This window comes from Lingula anatina, chromosome 2 (genome assembly GCF_051362555.1).
Source record: "Lingula anatina isolate TDL-2025a chromosome 2, LinAna3.0, whole genome shotgun sequence".
Taxonomy (NCBI): domain Eukaryota; kingdom Metazoa; phylum Brachiopoda; class Lingulata; order Lingulida; family Lingulidae; genus Lingula; species Lingula anatina.
In genome coordinates, this window is record NC_141768.1 from 5339186 (window position 1) to 5360389 (window position 21204).

Here is a 21204-nt window from a genome sequence, read left to right on the forward strand (position 1 = left end):
TGTATTGTTTTGAAATTGTTGTCCTGAAGGTTAATAATACTTCATCACATTCTTCTCTGAAAAAAATTGTAAATCTTTGAAAAAAACATATTGTTTATTGCAATTTCCTTAACATTTACTGTTTAAAAAACCATGAATGTCGGCATTTTTCTTTGATAGACCCAGTTGTGGTGACGTAGTTAATGTACTTTACCATACCTTTAAAACATGACATCATGCTAGGGAATGTCACATGGTAAAAAAAAAAAAAAAAAAAGGAGAGCATTTTCGTACAGCTTATCTCAGTTGCAGTTGAATCGGCCTGGGTTGGGTATATAAGGGTTGGATGCCCTGGGCAACCTTATTCTGCAACAAGAACTCACAGTCATGCATCAGAGCTTCTAAATGAGATTCCTTGTGTAAAAATCAGCATAAGTTAAATGAGCATCTATTTAATTTTTTAGTGGAAGGATATAGATTTCGTCATCATTTAATTCTCAAAGGGGTGAAAGAAAAAGGTGCTTTTTAGAGATTTAGTGTAAGTATAGTGTTTTCTTTCTATGCAATTCATTTATTTTTCATCGTTTATTTATAAAATTGCATATGCACTTTTCATTATACAAAACATCAGTTTTCATAACCACTGTCATATAATTTTAAGTGCTACAAAAACATAGGATGAAGAATCCTATTTACATCATTGGTAATCTATTTTACTTAGATTGTTGAAGACAGAGCTTGGAGAATTATGTCTGTACCAAACCCAGTCACAAAATGCTGCAAAAATTGTTGGACCGTGAAGAACTGGAAGAAGAAACTTCCCATTATAACATGGATACCCAAGTACAGGTAAGTATGGGCAGCGTTTTTTACATTCATTCATCATCATTCACTCATCCAAAGTATCTGATCTATGGAAATAAGAAACATTGCTGTTACAGTATTCAGCACAAACCAAAATTTACTATCAGTGATTTGCAATGGAATATTTTAGAGTTAGTATTCATCATTGTTTTTATTTTATTTTCTGTATTTCTATGTTATGAACAGTATTTCTATCTAAAGGTACATTGCCACCCGCTCTCTCTGGTGTATAAATTAAAGTGCAATAAACTTTTCTTCTTTTTATTGTCATCATGGAAGGCCTCACATAGGTTTCACAGTGAACAAAATCAACAATTGTTATGTAATTTGTTTTTTTCTCATTGCTTGGCAACCCACACTTGTATCAGTATACCCCTGTATGTGTGTTGTGATCAATCTAAATGGTAGATTTTAGATATTTGGTATTAAAATGATAATCTCTGTTATTTTAATTTAGAAATTTTAAAATCACAAACAAACAAGACTCAGCAATGTCTTTTTTAAATGCTGCTTATCAAGTATAATATTGAGGGAAATTGTATGAAAACAGGGGTGGATCCAGGATTATTTGAAGGGGGGTCTGCAGATGCAAAGCCAACCCCCTTGGCGTGGGGTTCAGGCCCAATGAAGGGCCACGAAAAATTTTGGCATTTTAGAGGGTGAAGGGAGCCGTTTGGTACGTTTTAATACTAAGATTCAGCAAGTAAAAACTCTAATTTCAAGAGAGGACCATTGGTGTGTTTTCAGAAATTGGAGGGGGGGTCTGGACCCCCCTGACACCCCCCTAAATCCGCCACTGTGATATTGCTAATAACAAATAAGATTGAAATTGAAGGCCCCAGTTGGCTACCCATTAAGTTGTATCATCTTTCTTGTTTCGGCAGTACATTTTTATATCAGATGCCAAAGTTAAATTCTAGATTTGCCTACATTCTAGTTTTTCAAATAAGCAGAAGTCATGCTTTTTATATTATCAATGATATTATCAAACCTGAAATCAATGTTTATAATGGTTAGAATGATTGTCATTGCATAAAGTTGGTTATAACTCCTGAAATTTAAGTGCCTTGAATTTCCTTTCAGGCATTATTCAGATGTTGACTTAAACATTGTTGTATTGGCATTTATTGTGATTAAGTCATACAAAAAGACTGCAATAAAAATCTCAACCAGGAATATCTTCAGGCCAAAGCATTTGATGCATTGAATATTGCCAGCCAATTTGTTTGCATGAAACACTGAAGCTAACCACAAAGCAGAATTAGTCAGTGACACAATGAACTTCTTATATTCTGGGCCGGATTTGTATTTGTAATGCTTATATACACGTAACACTTTATTACTTTGTGCATGGTTAACATTCTAAGCTCTTAGCTCTATGTGCATAGAATTGTTTGTCTCTTAAGTACCCTTTTTTTTGCTTCCATTCAGCAACTGCACAGAAAAAAACTTTGAAAGACTTCAATAGCAATTGCTTTGTTTTGAAGTCTTTTTTATGAATTGATAAAAAATTAGCTATTTCATGCCATTTCATCAAAGATGATGATATTTTTCCAGTGATTGGTGATAATTTTATTGTATTTTTGCATGATCAAATTAATAATGTAATCCTTTTCATAATATGCTTTGTGGGACAAAACAAATTATTGGATAAAAATTGCATAGCAACATATTCCAATGTCATTTTGTGTTTTAACTTGGAAACCAAATTATTAGAATATTTTAAGGACCATAACCAATGGAATAGTTGAGATTTTTGATATTATCAAGATAGCACACTTAGTACAAGATTTCTGAGATAAACTTGAAAGTATGCAATAATTCATTATAAATGGGAGACTGAAATCAGAAAGCCTTTGCCAGGTAACCTTGGTATAGTGATTTTGACAAAGAAGGTGTCAGCTTGGAATGTATCACCTGCCATTTGAACCAAACTCACAGCAAATAAACATGTAACTATATACGTGAATCATTTAAAACTTAAGTTGCAGAGGAAGACAAAATCTCAAGAATTTGACTAGTCTGTAGGTTGACTTATTATGAAATAGTTTTTCTGATCTCTATGTCTGAAAGCATTCCTTTCCTAAAATGCAATCTATCTGATTAAGGGACTTTGCTATTAAAATGCAAACTATATTTTGGTAAATAGAAATATTCTCATTAAGTAATTAAAATGGAATGTGAGACATATCTAAAAGACTCAGTAATTGTGTTTCTTTATAAACTGCTCACTTTGTGCAGAAAAAAAAACATACTGTTAAAATATGAAGCTCAAGTAGCAGTCTTTTAACTTAGTTTCATTGAAACATGTAGCATTTTATTATTATTGCAATGTTCTTATCGTTTTATTTACAACTTTTAACTCACTGGGATGCAATCTTAATAAAATATTATTATTATCATTATTAAATATATTTTTAGGCTTCCACATCTCCAGGGTGACTTGATTGCAGGCTTTACAGTTGGTCTGACAGTATTGCCCCAAGCTTTGGCATATGCCCAACTGGCGGAACTTCCTGTGGAGGTAACTTTATTTCTCATTATTTCCTGGTCTTTCACTTTGTTTATTACTTTCTTTTATCCATACTTAATTTATTCAGTCATTTATTTCATGTTCTTGGAATTCTTGAAAACAATTTCACTTGTCTCACAAAATTGAACTGTCACCTCATCAGTACATTCTGTATAAGCAGGCAAGGCAAGTTTTTTTTTTTTTTGAATTGATTAATGGGTGATTCAAGATGAAAAAAGTCTGTGATTACAAGCACTCTTATTTGACATGCAAACGTGGTTTATGTTTTTATCATACCTTTAAAATAAACATCTATCATATTTTGTTGTAGTTTGGTCTGTACACTGCAATGATTGGAGGTTTTGTCTACTGTATTCTGGGGACTTCCAAAGATGCAGCTTTAGGTCCAGCAGCAGTGGTGTCGTTGTTAACAGCTTCTTTTGCCACGACCAGAGCACCTGTTAAACATGATGCAACTTATGCCATTATCCTAACTTTCTTTGCTGGAATAGTGCAGCTACTGTTGGGCATACTTAACATGGGTTAGTCATATCAAGTTGTGTTTCCAATCAGGCTGGGTCAACCTGGCTCTATGATGCTGTCTGTTTACAGATTACTGCATTCAAAACAGTCACTATTTATCCATGACATCACCACTGTCGCTGTTTAACACACCTTTTGTTCACATCATACCTGTCAGATAATATATATATATTTTTTTGTAAAAAGGCAGGTTATTTTTTAAAAATCAGCATGATATGATATCTAGTGCAAGTACAAAAGTTATAGTTTTTTTTTGGTGTTTTCTTATGTTTTGATGATGTTTACCCAATAAGTACCAAACTGTTTTTTTTTCATTTACTTTAAATTTGCTGATTGGTTTTGTTTAATGAAGGGCAAACTTTTTTATAAAAGTTTTTAATTAATTTTTTTAAATTAATTGTTGCAATTTTTTTTCCTATTTGATATCTTTACATTTACAATCTTTCCTGTCTAGTTGTAGTTAAAAATAAATTATTCATGCACTGTCTGTGGTTTTTCAGGTTTTGTTGTGAACTTTGTGTCATTGCCAGTGATAAGTGGCTTCACCTCAGCAGCAGCTGTCACTATTGCACAGTCACAGTTGAAGGTAAATAAAATTGAAGATCAAATAATTCTCTGTGTAAAATTGTATGTTAATATTTGTAAATTTGTGTGTTAATATTCGTCTGTGTAAATTTGCATGTAAATATGTAGTAGTATGTAGATATAAGGTAAGAAGGAAATTATTTTTTAAATGTAAAATCATTCAGTATTATACCCAGGCAACAAAATATTTATATTTTAAGTAATTTCATTAATACTATATGCTTCTGATACATTAAATTAAATATTACTTTAATTAAATATTACTGATTACTAATATGTATTATTTTTTCAGAAATTGTTTGGGTTGAAAAATGTGGACCGTGAATTCTTCCCAGGGCTGATTGATATCTTTGAAGATATACATTCTACTAAGTAAGATCTAAAAAAATTAATTTGTCATAATACTTTGCATTTTATACTAATAGAAAAAGTTATGAATAGAGACAAATTTAAACTACACTACTACTTATCTAAGATCAATCTCCTTCTATTTGAACAATGAACAAAAACAACATTTTATATACCTGTGCTTAGCTACACAGCAATTGTCAGGTGTAGTATCCAACTAAAATGATTTATCTCTCCAAGCTCATCATTTTTGTGTTTTCAGTATTTATGATTTGATTCTTGGTATATCCTGCATCGTCATATTGACTCTTCTGAAGGTGAGATTTTGGGATAAAAAAGTTTTGGAAGCAGCGAGAGCAACAAAGATTAAAATTTGATGAATGTTTCACTTTAGTTTTTGTGTACATAATGTTCTTTATGCTTAAAAGCCCATTTGAATATATATAGATAAATGTTTGAGAGTTTTAGAAAATCATTTTTTGAATATTTTACTGCCCATTTTTAAATGACTGAATAACATAATGTTTTTGCCACTTTTTAAGATATGGTATCATTTGAATTGCATTGATCATACATTTGCAGCAATTGAAGGTTCTGAAATTCAAAGGAGAAGACGATGGCACAATTACTAAGAAGAAATCGGCATTGAAGAAAGCATTATGGTTTATTGGAACATGTAAATGAACACTATTTCCTAATATTTATAAAAAACCCACCTGCCAAAATATAAAAGTTATTCTCCAAAATATGCTTTTCATGATTTTTGATTTACATTTTGACAAAAGATATGTATTTGAATTTTGTGATCCAACTTAATTTGAATAGTATTACTAACAGTAAATAAGCCCATTGTAATTATAAATAAAACATTACATTTCCCCCAACTTTCCAGCTCGTAATGCCATTGTTGTGATCACTTGTTCTGGGATGGCCTATGGACTGATGGCACATGGGATTAATGTGATAACCATCACTGGAGAGTTGAAATCTGGACTACCACCCTTTAAGTTCCCTAATACCACTTTGGAAATTCCCAGTCAGAATCGCACTGTTTCATTTGGAGCAATATGTGCAGTGAGTATCTGTTTTATTTCTTTGTCATTTGCCTTTAGTCAAATATTTCTGATTGTTTAAAGATTTGGTTGATAAATGTACTAGTATTTTAAGACAAAAAAAAATCTGTTGGTAAAATTGGATGTATTTTTGTCACTTTGTTCTAATCTAGATTATGAAGATTATATAGCATCAATATTATCAAATCTTGATTATTATTGTCTTCTGTAAGATTATTGTGGTAATAATTTTTAATTTTAACAGGACATAGGTGCTGGTTTCATTGTTGTTCCTTTGGTTGCTGTACTTGAGATTATTGCAATTGGAAAAGCCTTCTGTAAGTTCTTTTGAAAATTGTCTTTGATATTTGAAAATGCAAATTTTTCTTTTATATTTCTCCTAAAACACCATCTTGCATAAAATAGTAAAGTTTTTTCAAAATATGATTTAGATTCTAAGCATCATGTCTTTGAATTTTTTTAGCTGTATATATATACAACTGAACACTATTTAAAAGTTGAAATACTGCTCATTATTTTAATCTAGGTTGATTAAGAAATCATAAGTTGAGATTCATAAACAATAGGTGCATCCATATGCAAAAGAAATATTGGTATTATAAACAATAAATAATAAGTAACATTTTATTTTACAGCCAGGCAGAACAATTACAGGATTGATCCCAGTCAAGAATTCATAGCTACAGGTAAATGAAAGAACTCATCAACCGATAGTAAGTTAATGCATTGAAAGCTTTGAGTTAATCTAAGTCTATCTCGTTGAAATGAGGTTTACCGTTTCCTTGTAAAACATCAAGTGAAAACTACACACCCAAAGATTGAAATAGTTTTAATGTCTTCATTTTTCTGTTGAAGGTGCTGCCAATATTCTTGGTAGTTTTGTGTCTGCCTATCCCATCACTGCTAGTTTCTCCAGAAGTGCAGTCAATTCACAGAGTGGGGTCAGGACACCGCTAGGTGGAGTGGTTACAGGTATTTTTTTCTATGCTAGTTTTTTTTCTTTCTTTCTTTTTGCATTTATTCATTTATATTTGAAAACCCTGTTTGCCTTATGTGACACTTTAAAACATGTAATTTAAATGTTTCAGTCAAGCTTGTAAATAGATTTCAGCTTGGCTGCTATGTATAAATGTGTTTGTTAATGGTGAAAATGTTTTATTATAAGAAATTTGATCAGGTTGTTGTGGTGGGATATGCCCGGATATTTTGCCACTTTTAGTTTATAATAAATTTCTTTTTATGTGAAGGTGAGATTTGTAAAAACTGGGTGTCCTTGAGGCCTGACTGGAATATGTACCCCATGTCTGTCTATGTGATATGTGTTATTGACATTAGTCCACCATGCTTGATATAAAATTAAAAAAAGGAAACAATGATTTGTACCTTCCATCAACTCATATTCCCCTTGCAACATTACACCTTTAACCTAAGTATTCATCATGATAATTTATACAAATTGGATGCTGGCAAGAGACGTAATGTCATGTATTTTCATTATTTTTCTGGCCTGGCTCAAAGATCTCACATATCCTATAACAATCAAACAGAGACAAACATAATATGTTTTCACATCAGCTAGATGTCACATAAGACAACACTGGCTAAGTATTAAAATAGGTAATTTCAAAAAAAGCAGATAGAATTTGTAAAAAATGTAATTAAATCCACTTCCTTATTTACTTATAGCGTGACCTTTTTATATTAACCAGGGTAGCAGTCTCTACTCAGAATACTAAAAGAAGTTGCAAGAACTTAAAGCAATTCAGCAACAAAGTTAAATTTGACAATGATGTACAGTAACAGTGATGATCATATATGATAGCAATTGCTAAGATTTTATGGTTAGCCTTTAAGAAGAGGGACTGTGCTGCTCCCATCACTGACATGTCATTTGAAGAATATTTATTTTTTTCAAAATCTAATATTATTTATGTATGTATTTTATGAATACCATTTTGCTTTTTACATTTTTTAAATTCAAGTATCTCAGAATATACAGCTTATTTCATGTTTATTTATATAAATCAATGTCTTGTACATTATCAGAGACACATGCCATATTGCATAAGATACAGAAATAAAAACACAAATTTGCAAACTTGAAGCAGCTGATCCAGTAACTTCTGATAGCAATAGGTTAAGTGTCACAAGGAAGTACTTTTAAAAGATGTACATGTGAGTGGATATGCTCTATGCATGAACATGTAACAAAATATGGTTTTGATCCATTACCTGCGACCGTGAAGACACTGGTACATGTAGAGATTGTAGATGGTCAGTGATCATTTTAAGGTGACAAGGCAAAGGCCTTTTAAGCACCAGTGGACTATGTTCCTTTTTGATTATATTTTTCAAGTAAATAAAATAATCACAAGGTCATGGACCTCTCAAAAAATACATGTAAACATATACAAATCAGGACAGTTGTACAGATGTAATAATTATTATGGTATTTTTTTGTCTGCAGGCTTTGTGCAAATATCTTTCAGTTCAGTATAAACTTTTTTTTCATCCAGATTTCACAAGCTCAACATTTAGTGATTATGTCCCACTAGGTTAAGCACTAGCTGTTTTATATATCAGTAATTGTAACCATCCAAAAAGTGTAATATTTTTTAAATGTGTAGTATTGTACAAAAAGCATGAAAAACAAAAAATCAAAAGTCAGAGCTTTGAATACCCTAACTGGACTAAGTACTGTATGAATAATTTCCTCTAGTATGGACTTCATCAACAGTTTTTTGGCGCACTTGTCTCAAGGCAGCTTTATATATATAATTTATATCAGTGGCAACAATCAATATACAATATATGTATCAGGATATACCAAGGAGATACTAGAGAACCCTTTAAGGCTACTATAAGGAAAGAATAAATATACTTTCACTTCTCTTTTCAGCTACCATTGTGGTGCTGGCTTTGGCATTTTTGACTCCATACTTCTACTACATTCCTGATGCTGCCCTTGCAACTGTGATCATTTGTGCAGTGGTTGACATGATTGAAGTCCACATTCTTATTGAACTTTGGAGAGTCAAAAGTAAGCCTTCAGAAAATGCTCATCATCACTCACATTGTATGTCTGAATTTATAAACTTCCAAAATTATTCAGTTAGGCCAGATTTAAATCTTATCTAAATCAAATCCTTTTTTGTTTTCAGAGATTGACCTGTTACCACTTGTGGCAACATTTGTGTTTGCATTGGCAATAGGCGTTGAGGTAATCTATTTTTTTTTTCATTTACTTACTTTGGGAAATGTAATTTTATGGATTATGTATATATTAACATCAAAAATTAAGCTATATGTTGAAATTTCCAAGACAAGAGCTTACTTCATTCTTTTGCTTACAATTTAGGTTTAATGAGTTTTAAAAATTAGTACACAGTAAGGATGACTAATATACAGACAGGAAAAATCATTGTGACAATATTTACAAAAGATTTTAATAACATTTGTGATTATCATAAGTTTTTTTTTTCAAAAAGAACCTGGGTTTTATAAAAAAAAGAATAATAAGATAAATACATAAAATCTTTTAAAAAAGAAAAAAAAACAATGATTATGTATAATTTATTTCAGTATGGACTGCTTATTGGCTCTGCCATTTCATTGTGTCTTCTCATGTATCCAATGATAAGGCCAAGGTTGACAGTAAGTGATCATGATATTTGTTGTGAAATTCTATAATCTAAACCTCAGTTTATTTGATTAACTGTATTATTAATTTATCATTGAACTGTAGAACTAATTTACATGATAAATTATTATGTGTAGAAGATTCATAAGATCATGGAGGGAAATATTTACAGATTGATTTTATATGAGCTTTCTAGCATCAATTTATTAATATCAGCAACACTGGAAAGTCATTCAAAAATTATTTTGTTTTTTAAGGGTCAGTAGTTGAATATCGGTATACCTTATGGCACTAACAATGTTTGTTTTATAATTTTTCAAGCACAACATTGTCACTGAAATTCACAATGTGGCTGACCTTCCACAGAAAAGAGGACCTATTAAGTCTATAATAACAAATCTGGTAAGATTTTATTTTAATAAATCATTTACTTTTGGTTGACAACATTTTACTAAAGGATGGTTGCAATTTTCAATGTCAAAAAAAAAAAAAAAACTTTGGGTCATCATTATTTTTTATCAGAAATAGTATAAACTAAAAAGGAGAAACTTATGATGCATTTGATTAAATTTTCTTTTTGTGACTAGCAACAAGAAATGATTCTAATCCTGGCACCGAAGGCAGGTCTTATGTTTCCTGGTGTGGAATACCTAAGAGATAAGATAAACAATCATGCTTTATTATGTAAGTTGATCATGTTATAATTCCACAACTCTTGTTATATTGAACATAATTTTAAAATGTTAACCATACTATTACATGTACTTTATTGATATTAAACTAATTTGATAGTTGATATTAAGCTTCATCATAACCATAGCCTAACTTCTTGCAATTTAATGGGCTCTTTAGCAGACAAAATGTCATTATGTTTCACAGCAATATTTGAAGTAATACTCTAGTTTATATAGACAGCTGTAAAAAGTCACACCGCTATTTTGCAAAAGATAACATGACTGTCAACAAACAAACAAACAAACAAACAAACAAACAAATAAATAACAGGTTTCATTCATAAATGACACCATCTTATACTTGTCACATATACATTCCACAGACTCAAATGCTACAAAATTAATGTGCTTAAAAAGAGTTTTCAATGTTGCATCTCTTTGAAATGATTTTTTTAGAAAGCATGCTTATATTTTGTTTTGTCTTCTTTTTTCAGCTGCTCATCCTAAATCTGTAATCATAGATTTTTCTCAAGTTTGGGATGTTGATTTTAGTGCTGTTAACTTTGTGAAAAGCATTTACCAAGATTTTGGAAACCATAAGTGCTTACATTTGGCTTTTGTTGGAATGCAGGTAAGACTTAATTATTAGTTCATAAGTTAATTATATCTGATATAGCTCGAAAGTTCATAATCAGAAAGATCAACTCTGTAACTTTTAAACATGACTGTGTGATCATGCTTTAGAATTGAAAAAGAATTTAGAGTGACACAAATACAACAAAATTATTATATTGCATAGTTTGTTGCTGATTTCTTTTCTGTTAAGGGTCCTCTTCATATAGCATTTTAACAAGTTGAAAATGAAACAAATACATGTAGATTTCCTGGTATGTTGCATTTCTGAAATATATTCAGGTGTTTATATACAATAAGAAATTTCTATGTTACATTTCAGGACAATGTCTTGAAAATGGTGAAGGCAGCAGAAATTGAGGGTTTTAAACATTTTATTAATACTCAAGATGCAATGGATGACATCTTCAAAACAATACGCATGGAAGAACTTAAAAATGATGACAGCAAAGGTGTCTTGGAACAGCTGAACAGAGTTTCCAGTATAATACAGCTGGAAGAACAAAGCCGTTTCAGCAGTTCAGCGAGTGATGTTTCCACACAAGACCCCTCTGAAGTCGGGGAAGAAGAATATGACAACAAAGCCTTTGATGGTTCAATTGAAGATGTGACTTGCAATGAAGACAAAGACACAGAGAACAGACAATCGAATTATATTTGAAATTTTTCTTGACTTTGTAAAATTGATTCTATTCTGGCTATTTGGTGATATTTTTGTGGAATATCTTTTATTTGGATTACAGTTGGCTATGATTTCTGACAAGCTTCAATTAAACTTGAAGCATACAATGGTACTAGACTATACATATTATGTTTTACATTTGCTGCAATTTTGCAATTTCTGTATTCCTCCATTAATGTGTTGTAAGAGATAAATAATTTAAAGTTATATTGGGTATATAAGACAATTATTTCATAAATGCCTAATAAACTTGCTTATTAATAAAATTGTTATGCTTAGCAATGTATATGTTTTATAAATATTGTATATCAATTGTATGTAAAATTATAATTTTTTAAGCAGAAAAATTAAGTTCTGCAAGTTTATGGAAAATATATCCTTGGAATAAATACATCGTATTGAATTATATAATAAAACAATTATCAACTTTAGATTTCAGTCAATATTCTGTTTTGCTGACCTCAGAAAAGTGACATTGAAAAAAAGAATACAGAACTTAGGATGCAGGTTCAATGTGGGGTCCATCAACTTGCAGACTTTACTGCTATTGCTACTGTCATTGCCATGGTAATTGCTATGGCCAATCGCTGCAAAAAGCTTAAGCCAAATTTATTTTGGATTCAAATTTGATATAATGATGCTACTTGCTTTAGGGTAAGGATTTTCATTAATGAAAGTCAGATCCTTCAAGATAAGGATCTTTAAGAGAAGGAAAATGCAGTAGTTGGGCCTTTTTAAACATTTATGTCTCATCCTATATATCTAATTTGAAACATGATAACAAAATTTTGCATCATAGTATATATCTTTGTAAATCTTTTATGCTTAATTTTAAAATATTAATAAATATTTGTCAAAATAAAAGAAAAAAGTCAAATAAATATTAAAGTTTGTGTGTTTGCAAAATTTGTATCTTGTTTATGACTAATTTAAGACCCCATTCGCATACCTAGATCGATGTAACAGGATCGATCCATCTCTTAGGGGTTTCTCGCTAAATTGCTTTCAGTTTAAGTGGCTAAGATGTCTGGCACGCCTACTGAAGCTGCTAAATGATAGTTTTTTTATTCCCTTACAGCTTCAGTAGGCATACCAGACATCAGAGCTGCTTAAGCTAAAAGCAATTTAGTGAGAAACCCCTCAGAGATGTATCGATCCTGTTAGATCTATCAAAGTATGGAAATGGGTTGTAAGAGTGTACTAGTACATAAACAAATGAAGTGAAAGATTAATTGCTAGCCATTCTGTTCATTTAAACCTGGCATTCAGGGAATAAATTTAGCAGCTGATTATATTATATTTTATGAGACTTTATCTCTAGTTTGTAATAGTTTAATTCTTAAAGCAACATTTCCCCTCCTGCTGTTTTAAGATTGCACTTTCAAATGACTGAAGTCAATTTATAATTTAGGACATACTTAAAACAGTTTAGTGACCAAATATTTTCATTTATAAATCTTTACTGGTGCAAATTTGCACTGATAATCTTAAGTCTAAACATATTTTGAGAGTAATGCCACAGTCGCAGTAGGGGGCTTATGTTGACATTGAACCCTTGTCCCTAAAATAAACAGCCCCCCCCCCCATCACCCAAGGTTTGGTATATATCTTATCCCTATGTTGTCACATAATGTACATGCATGACCACAGCAAACAGCCAACCAAAATTATAGGAATATGTTTACACTCGGCATGTGATGTAGCCCTCGTGTGGTCCAGGTGTAAATCACTTTCATAGACAAACCTTATAACTACACCTGAATACACCTGAATATCTAATGTGAAAAGTTTACAATTATATTTCTAAAAAATGATCATCCCTATTCAATTGAAATCATTTTCTGCACATTATGGTCACCTAAAGGAGTTAATGCTTGGTTACTGGTAACATAGCAACTTGGCGAAGACCAGGCAGGGGCAGATCCAGAGATATTTTCTGAGTCTTCCAAATTATATCTGTTAAACCATCCCCCAATTTTGACCATCTTTCAACAGAAAAAGTTGAATGCCTGTCAATGTAAACAAAAAAATTCTGACCTTCTTCCAGAAGACCCAGAGGAATGCTTAATTCTGTCTGCCCCTGCAGGCCAAGTTCCAGGAGATAGGTTTGATATGATGCAAGGCGTGTAAGGTAGCGAAAGACCGCAAAGAGAAAGGGATAAGTAAGTTAACTTTTGGGTAACTAAACTAAATTTAACTATAAAATGATCAAAATTAGTTGACCCATCACATTCTTTCAATTTACTGAAAGTCATACTATTTGACATGATACTTGCCAATTTGACCAGTGGTGGTAGTGGTGGTGGAGCATGTCTTGTAACTCTGAAATATCAATGACATTCAACATCAACAAGTCTTACATGTAGTTCACTTTCAGTTAGACAGCGATCAACCATTGTGTTATATGCCACATTGATCAAGAAGATCATTTGAATCTTCTGTATTTGATCTAGGAGGGAAGTCAGCTAAAAATTCTTTTTCAGTGAAAAGCTGCATAAGGTGGAGTGGTTATTGGGTTTTTTTTTTCATGTATATCAGACAATCCAGCTTGCCTTTATACTTTGGCAGTCTATGACATCAGTTTTATAGTTTTCAGTCAAACTCACAAATAAGTGCGAGCTTGCCCTGTAAATGTTTGGTGAGTTTTTTTAGAAACTTGATCAGGTTGCTGAGATGGATATCTTGCCACTCTGAGTTTATAACATATGTTTTTTACATGCAAGTGTGAAAACTGGGTGTCCTTGAGGCCTGTCTGGAATAGGCACACAGTGTCTGTCTATGTGATATGTGTTATTGACACTAGTCTACCATGCAAGAAATTAAATTTAGAAAAAAAAACATGATTTGTACCTTCCATTGTCTCACATTCCCCTTGCAATATAACACCTTTAACGTAAGTATACATCATGACATTTTATTCAAATTGGATGCTGGCAAGAGATGAAATGTCAAGCATTTCATTATTTTTCTGGGCTGGCTCAGAGAACTCACATATCCTATAACAATCAAATGGAGACAGAAAAATGTTCCACATCAGCTAGATGTCACATAAGAACACACTGGCTAAGTATTAAAAAAGGTAGGCACAAAAAAGCAGAATTTATAAAAAAAATGTTGTAATTAAATATACTTCCTTGTAGCTTGGTTTTTTTATACCAACCAGGGTAGCAGTCTCTACTCAGAATGCTAAAAGAAGTTGCAAAATCTTTGAGCATTTCAGCAACAAAGTTAAATTTGTCAGCCTGATTTACAGTAATAATGCATCAATGATAATATGATAGCACTTACTAAGTGTTCCCATCCCTAGATTGATCTAACAGGATCGGTCCATCTCCACGGGGTTTCTCGCTAAATTGCTTTAAGCTTAAGTAGCTAAGATGTCTGGCACAACTGCTAAAGCTGCTAAACAATAGTTAATTACCCGTGACAGACATCTAAGACTGGGTTCCCACAGATTTGGATCGATCTATTTGGATCCACCTAACTCCCTGGGGGTTCACACTAAATTGCTGTCAGCCGGGAGAGCACGAAAGTTAATTACCCCCTTACAGCTTTTAGAAGCGGGACAGACATTTAAGCCGGCTAAGCTGACAACAATCTAGTGAGACTCCCCACAGGGATAGATCGATCTAAAATCTGTGGGAATGCAGTCTGAGCCGCTTAAGTTAATTGCAAATTAAGTGAGGATCCCCTTGGAGATAGTTTGATCCAAAGTTAGTACGATAGCTTCTGGGAATGGTCTTTCATTAAGTATTTGTGGTTAGCCTTTCAGAAAAGGGACTGTGCTGCACCCATCACTGACATATCATTTCAAGAATATTTATTTATGTCTCCTCCATCTCAGTGTACCACGAACTTTTATGGTCTCATTCATAGCAAGAAAGAAGGCAACAAGGAGTACTGATTGTTTGTGATTTGGCCAAACAAGGCCGCTTTTATTATATAACCCCTCTATCCTAATCGTTTTAACAATAATAACAATGTAGCAAATTGTTGCCTGTATTAAATGTTATGGTTTATTTTTCTTAATATCTAATTTTATTTATATATGTATGTTATGAATACCATTTTACTTGTTAATTTTTTTTTAATTCAAGGTTTTCAGTTTATATTTCACGTTTTTATATGGCTGTGCTGTACATTATCAGAGGCACATGCCATATTGCATAAGCTACAGAAATAAATTTGCAAATTTTAAGCATCTGTGGCAGTAACCTCTGATAGCAATAGGTTAAGTGTCACAAGAAAGTACTTTTAAAAGATGTACATGTGTGAGAGGATATGCTCTTTGCACATACATGTAACAAGATATGGTTTTGATCCATTACCTGCGACCCTGAAGACACTGGTACATGTAGGTGGTCAGTGATCATTTTAAGGTGACAAGGCAAAGGCCTTTTTTAACACCAGTGGATTATTCCATTTCCCATATCAAGTTATACTGTAGGTCAACTGCATGTTATTTCTCATGATCCCATATTCATAATGCAGATGTGATTATTTTTTGGGGAATAAGTGAAATAATCACAAGGTCATGCCCGCCCCCCAAGAGAAAAATACATTTAAAAAAAGAAATTCAGGACAGTTGTACAAATGTAATTATGGTATCTGTTTTTTGTCTGCAAGCTTTGTGCAAATACGTATATGTTTCAGTTCAGTATAAACTACAACTTTTTTCATCTAGATTTTACAAGTTCTGCATTTAGAGATTATGCCCCACTATATTTAGCCGAGTAGGTCACTCGTGGGAATAAAAAATTATTCAAACAAAAATTACAGTGAATTTTTATGGTTTAATGAGTTATCTTTACGTACAATAAATGAGTTGAAAAAATATACACTGTACATACTCGTACATAGTACTACTGGTAGTATGGGGTACTGTACACATGTATGCTGATAAATGTAAAAAAAACTTACTTCCATTATATTCAGAAAGGCCTAGAGAATGGGAGTTGAATGACAGCATTTTTATTAAAATAAAGATAGTGTTTTATTTTTCAATGGTGATTATGCTCGTCTTTGGTAATGTAAATGACCCCTGGTTTGTTATGAGTGTTCTGATTTTGAAACTTGAAAGTGCAAGTGCAATCGAGATGTCACCACTGATGGCAGCGACAGGGCAAGCCACATGACGAAATTGAAAGTCATTCCAAATGTATACGCTGAGGTAATCAAAACACATCACCCTTGTCTGTAAACGGTTTGAAGAGATGCCGGTCGTTCATATTAGCAAAAACGAGCACATTACGAGTCGCCGTCTTGGTGTGGAACCTGTAGGCTGTCTTGCGTAAAGACGCATGCGCACTGGGTCGAGCAGGTGCTGTAGCCTGTTGACGTTGTGGAGTAGGAGGCTGTCAGACACCGGTGTTTTGTGTGGACCCAGTTCTTATTAGTGCTCCGGTGAGTAAAATAGCGAATGAGATTACATTTTGGGCAATGTGAAAATTGTGCATTAACACTCTGGTTAGATTTGTTGATATCACAAGACCTGCACCGTGACTTGTCCTGTTGGTGTTACTAGTGTTTACGTTGTGCTACGTCGACGTTGATGTTGATACCGCAGTCAGCGCTACTACAAACTGTGCCTTTCCATGCTGTATACTACGTTCCAATCTGCAGCTAGATCGGTTGTGAGTAGCTTTGCAAGAATGTTTTCATAGGCACAACTGCAGTTTGTTTACCCCTTCAAATCTTTAATAATTAGGAAATCGTTTATGGCGTTAAATATATTGTCCACTTTAACCACAGCAATCAGCAGTTTAAAATGGCAATATGCTGTGGGCATATGTCTTCATTGTGAAATCTGATTTGCCAACAACCTAATGTATACTCGTAAGTTCTAACTAGAATAGCACTGAGTTACTGAAAAAGGGTACTTTTGCAGTATTCCCCCACCCATTAATCCTCCCATTTTAATTAATGTCAATCAAAATTAACTTATGTGGACTGTGGTGACTGAAAATGTACTAATTTTTTTATTTTATTTATTTATTAAGTAATTTTCAAGCTCTTTGACAAATAAGATCACAGCAAATTTTCACTCTAGCAGTGGCCGTGGCTCTCATAACATTTAGCTGGCATAAAGTTCCATGTAAAAATCGTGAAGAAGAAAACTAAAAATGTGATAATTATCATATGGTTTTTTTCTAAGTTTGCAGGATATTTGACAAAGTCATGCCAACTCTTTTCCTTTTTTTTTCTTTTTTTGCTTCCATAAAAAATCAAAATTTTTTCTGATTTCTCAAGTCAGATTCTTGGTATTTGGCAAGAAATTTTGCTAGTGTGTATCTAGTATGAAACAAATTGAAAGGGAAACATTTGCTATATATAAATCCTTTTTTCTTCTGAAAAGAATTATAGAACTTCGGACAGATTCAATGTCAGGTCAATCATCTTGCAGACTTTGCTGCTATTGCCACTGTAGCTTAATTGCTGTTATTGCTGGTTATTGTTGTGGTAATTGTTATGGCCAATTGATGCAAAAACTTAAGCCAAATTTATTTTGAGTTCAAATTTTATATAATAATGCTGCTTACTTAAGTGCAAGGATTTTTAATTTGTTAAAATCAGACCCTTCAAGATATGGATCTTTAAGGGAAGGGAAATGCAGTAGTTGGGCCTTTAAACATATGTCTCATCCTGTAGAATGATATCCTTGCTCTGAATATCTAACTTGAAAAATTACATGATCAAAAATCATAGTTTTATCTTTGTATAACTTTAATTCAAGAACTTAATGAAAGAAAAAGAAGAAAAAAAACACTTTTATATTTTTTATGAAAGATAAAAAGAAAAAAATCAGTTTTATATGTTTACTTTTTTGTGTTAGCGAAATTCATATCTTGTTTATGGCTAATTTAAGATCGTACTGGTACATATTTCAAAAAGAAACAAAATGAAAAATTAATTTCTAGTCATTCTGTTCTATTAAACCTGGTGTAAAGTGAATAAATTTAGCAGGTGATTATATAAGAGGATTCCATTTTCATCAAACTTTATCTCTCATTTGTAAATGTTTAACTCTAAAGCCAATATCTCCCCTCCTTCTGTGTCAAGGTTGCACTATTGGTGATTTAAGTCACTTGCATTTATTTGGAATATATAAATTTAAGAGATACTGAAAACAGTTTACTGACCAAATATTTCCATCTATAAATCTTTACAGGTGCAAATCTGCACTGATAATCTTAATTCTTTACATATTTTGAGAGTAATACCACAGTCGCAGTAGGGGGCTTAGGGTGACATTGAACCCTTGTCCCTAAAATAAACAGTCCCCCCATCACCCAAGGCTTGGCATATATCTTATCCCTGTGTTGTCACATAGTATACATTTATGAATGCTTTTCTAAGCTTAACAGTTGACCAAAATTATAAGGAATGTTTACACATGACATGTGATGCAGCCCTTGTGTGGTCCAGGTGTGAATCAGTTTTGATAGACAAACCATATAACACCTGAATACATTATCCAGTGTGAGACGTATACAATTATATATTTAAAAGTAATCATCCCTTTTCATTTGAAGTCATTTTTTGCACATTTTGATCACTTCAGGGGTTAATGTAAGAGGCAGGTGGCATCACTGGTGTAGATCTCCACCCAAAGCAAAATGTGTTCAACATGTTTCTGTTGTAGTACACATAATAAAGGACAGAGATCTACATTTGTACCAGTAATGTTAACACTTTGTTGAAATATCCCAAAATGCTCAGAAATAACTGGAAATAATTACAAAACATCATTTTATTCATTTTTATGCCCCAGTAAGTGATGTTCCCATTATAAAACTATATAGAAAGTCTACATCAATCCTCTTAGTATTTTTAAATTATTTTAAACTGTTAAAATAGTTTTTGTTTGAATACCTATCATTGGTCACCCAGTACATGGTTAAATGTAAACTTAACCTTGTATCTTGAATCGGCTGATTGTCACATGCACATCATGATACAGATAGTGATAGATAGCAGTCCAAAGTTGATCTTCACTGAAAGACCAAAACTGTGAAGGCCTCGTAATCAATAATTGCCATTTGTGATCTGGAGTTGAGTTTTGTGTCCACCAATGCCAATATAATGACTTAAACTTGAATACTTTCAACATGGCAGAAGATGCAAAGAACTGCACTGACAAATACCAGTGAAAATTGTTCTTTTGTGAAACCAGTCCAATTTCATGACTTATGTAATGAGTAAGCTATATATTCACCTTGATTAGAACATTCTGTCTTTATGATGATTTGGTCCTTGAGATATATCCATCATTACATACGATTCGAAGCAGTCATAAAACTAAAAATAATGATATTTTTCTTTAGATTTTCTAGTAGTTAACAGTAGTTATCTTGTTGTCTGCTTATCAGTGTATTGTTACATAAGATGAAAGAAAACAACTTTGAAGCTCATTTTTTTGCCCATTGTATTTTTCTTTCCATAGGGGAAGAGACAATTGATGTCAAACATGATTTGCACTATTTAGTTTTTAGTTTTAAATGACAAAATAAGGATCAAATTTGTTACAAAAAAAATCTTTAGATAATTTTTAGTGTGTGAAATATATTACTTGCATATCCAAAATTATGTTCAGACTGAAAAAAAAATACCTATTTTGTTACCCATTTGTGTTTTGCTATGCTTTTTTTTTAAATAGTGGAGATCTTTTCTTCTGTAGCCAGTCCTCAATGATGCTTGCTTATTAACAACAGGAAATTAAAATATTTTATCTCTGGCTGTTTCGGTGCTGAAAAACACCTAATTTTTAATGAACTCACATTTTGCTAGATGCACCTCTTTCTGATGTCATAATAAGTGTTCTAATTTCAACAAGCCCAAAGAATTCATTGACGTGAGCATCATTAATCTTCCATCGATTACTGTCATCCTGCCTACTTGTGGACTTCATATTGATTTTAATACATGTGGTGGCTCTGATAACTGCCTACAGCTGAAGGCTGTCCAAATTGGAATATTTTCTAGCATTTAGAACCCTTATGTGATGGATGGTTGCTTCTGGGAAGATTTTCTTATTTATTCTATACTCCCTTTGACAAGGCTTGAAGTATTTAGTTATGATTTGGACAAATATAGATATGAGTGTCATATACAAGCATGCTAATTTTTTCAAATAATTTGGCATCTCTGAAAAGTTCATTTTGATCAGATAATGCAGTTTGACTCAGATTTGTTTCCATTATATTATTATATATTATAGATTATGTTATAGCAGGGTATTATTTTTTTTACAATTCTCTGTTACATGGAGTACATAATTCAGTTTTACTCCTAAAGTCATAGTTCTTATGCTCATCTCTTGGAACAAATGGCTTTTCATTAGAGTCTCCATTGATTTGTTCAAAGATCAATGAAACTAAAACCCAGGATAATGGCTATTAGCTTTTTGAACAATCAAAAGCTCTTGATGCAATGGACTTTAACTTTCTTGCCTGTATTTGATTAGTAGCAGATGGTTTAACAAGGCGATCTTGTTTTTGAAACCTTGTAATATAGTGACATAATGTCTGTTTTCTAATCAATATATTATTCATTTGGTTGTCTTATCTGAAGAAGAACAAGCAATTGAAAAGTTTGATGACAAAATATGCCTTCTTACAGTTGGAAATGTTGATTTAGCTGTTTTATATTGTCCTAGTATTCTTAATTTGAAC

The 21204-nt window shown here is 32.4% G+C and overlaps 2 protein-coding genes across 5 annotated transcripts in view; both read left to right on the forward strand.

Annotated features, from left to right (window-relative positions):
* The first annotated feature begins 295 nt into the window (after positions 1–295).
* LOC106176908 (sodium-independent sulfate anion transporter) lies at positions 296–11964 on the forward strand. Its single transcript, XM_013559496.2, has 19 exons — positions 296–517; positions 701–828; positions 3265–3367; positions 3687–3897; positions 4399–4484; positions 4776–4855; positions 5094–5148; positions 5414–5507; positions 5724–5905; positions 6149–6221; positions 6540–6590; positions 6760–6876; positions 8804–8944; positions 9066–9124; positions 9487–9558; positions 9866–9946; positions 10132–10228; positions 10713–10849; positions 11174–11964. The coding sequence occupies exons 2-19, from the start codon at positions 728–730 to the stop codon at positions 11510–11512; spliced, it is 2079 nt and encodes a 692-aa protein (XP_013414950.2). The 5' UTR covers positions 296–517; positions 701–727; the 3' UTR covers positions 11513–11964.
* Positions 11965–16787: 4823 nt separating this feature from the next.
* The window catches only part of LOC106176871 (sodium-independent sulfate anion transporter-like), a 28806-nt gene continuing 24389 nt past the window's right edge, over positions 16788–21204 (forward strand). For 3 of the 4 annotated variants that reach the window (XM_013559433.2, XM_087006039.1, XM_087006040.1), the window contains exon 1: positions 16788–16936. The gene's annotated coding sequence lies outside the window, so the exon portion shown is untranslated. Of the gene's footprint in view, positions 16937–16989; positions 17167–21204 lie in introns of those variants that run through there. The other variant, XM_087006038.1, reaches the window with a different exon arrangement.

Bases quoted from the DNA above. Each gene is read 5' to 3' on its own strand.
- LOC106176908 (XM_013559496.2), top strand. From the start codon at position 728: ATGTCTGTACCAAACCCAGTCACAAAATGCTGCAAAAATTGTTGGACC. The intron at 5,149-5,413 runs GTGAGATTTTGG...ATACATTTGCAG, and splicing joins TCATATTGACTCTTCTGAAG to CAATTGAAGGTTCTGAAATT. The intron at 6,591-6,759 runs GTAAATGAAAGA...TTTCTGTTGAAG, and splicing joins TCAAGAATTCATAGCTACAG to GTGCTGCCAATATTCTTGGT.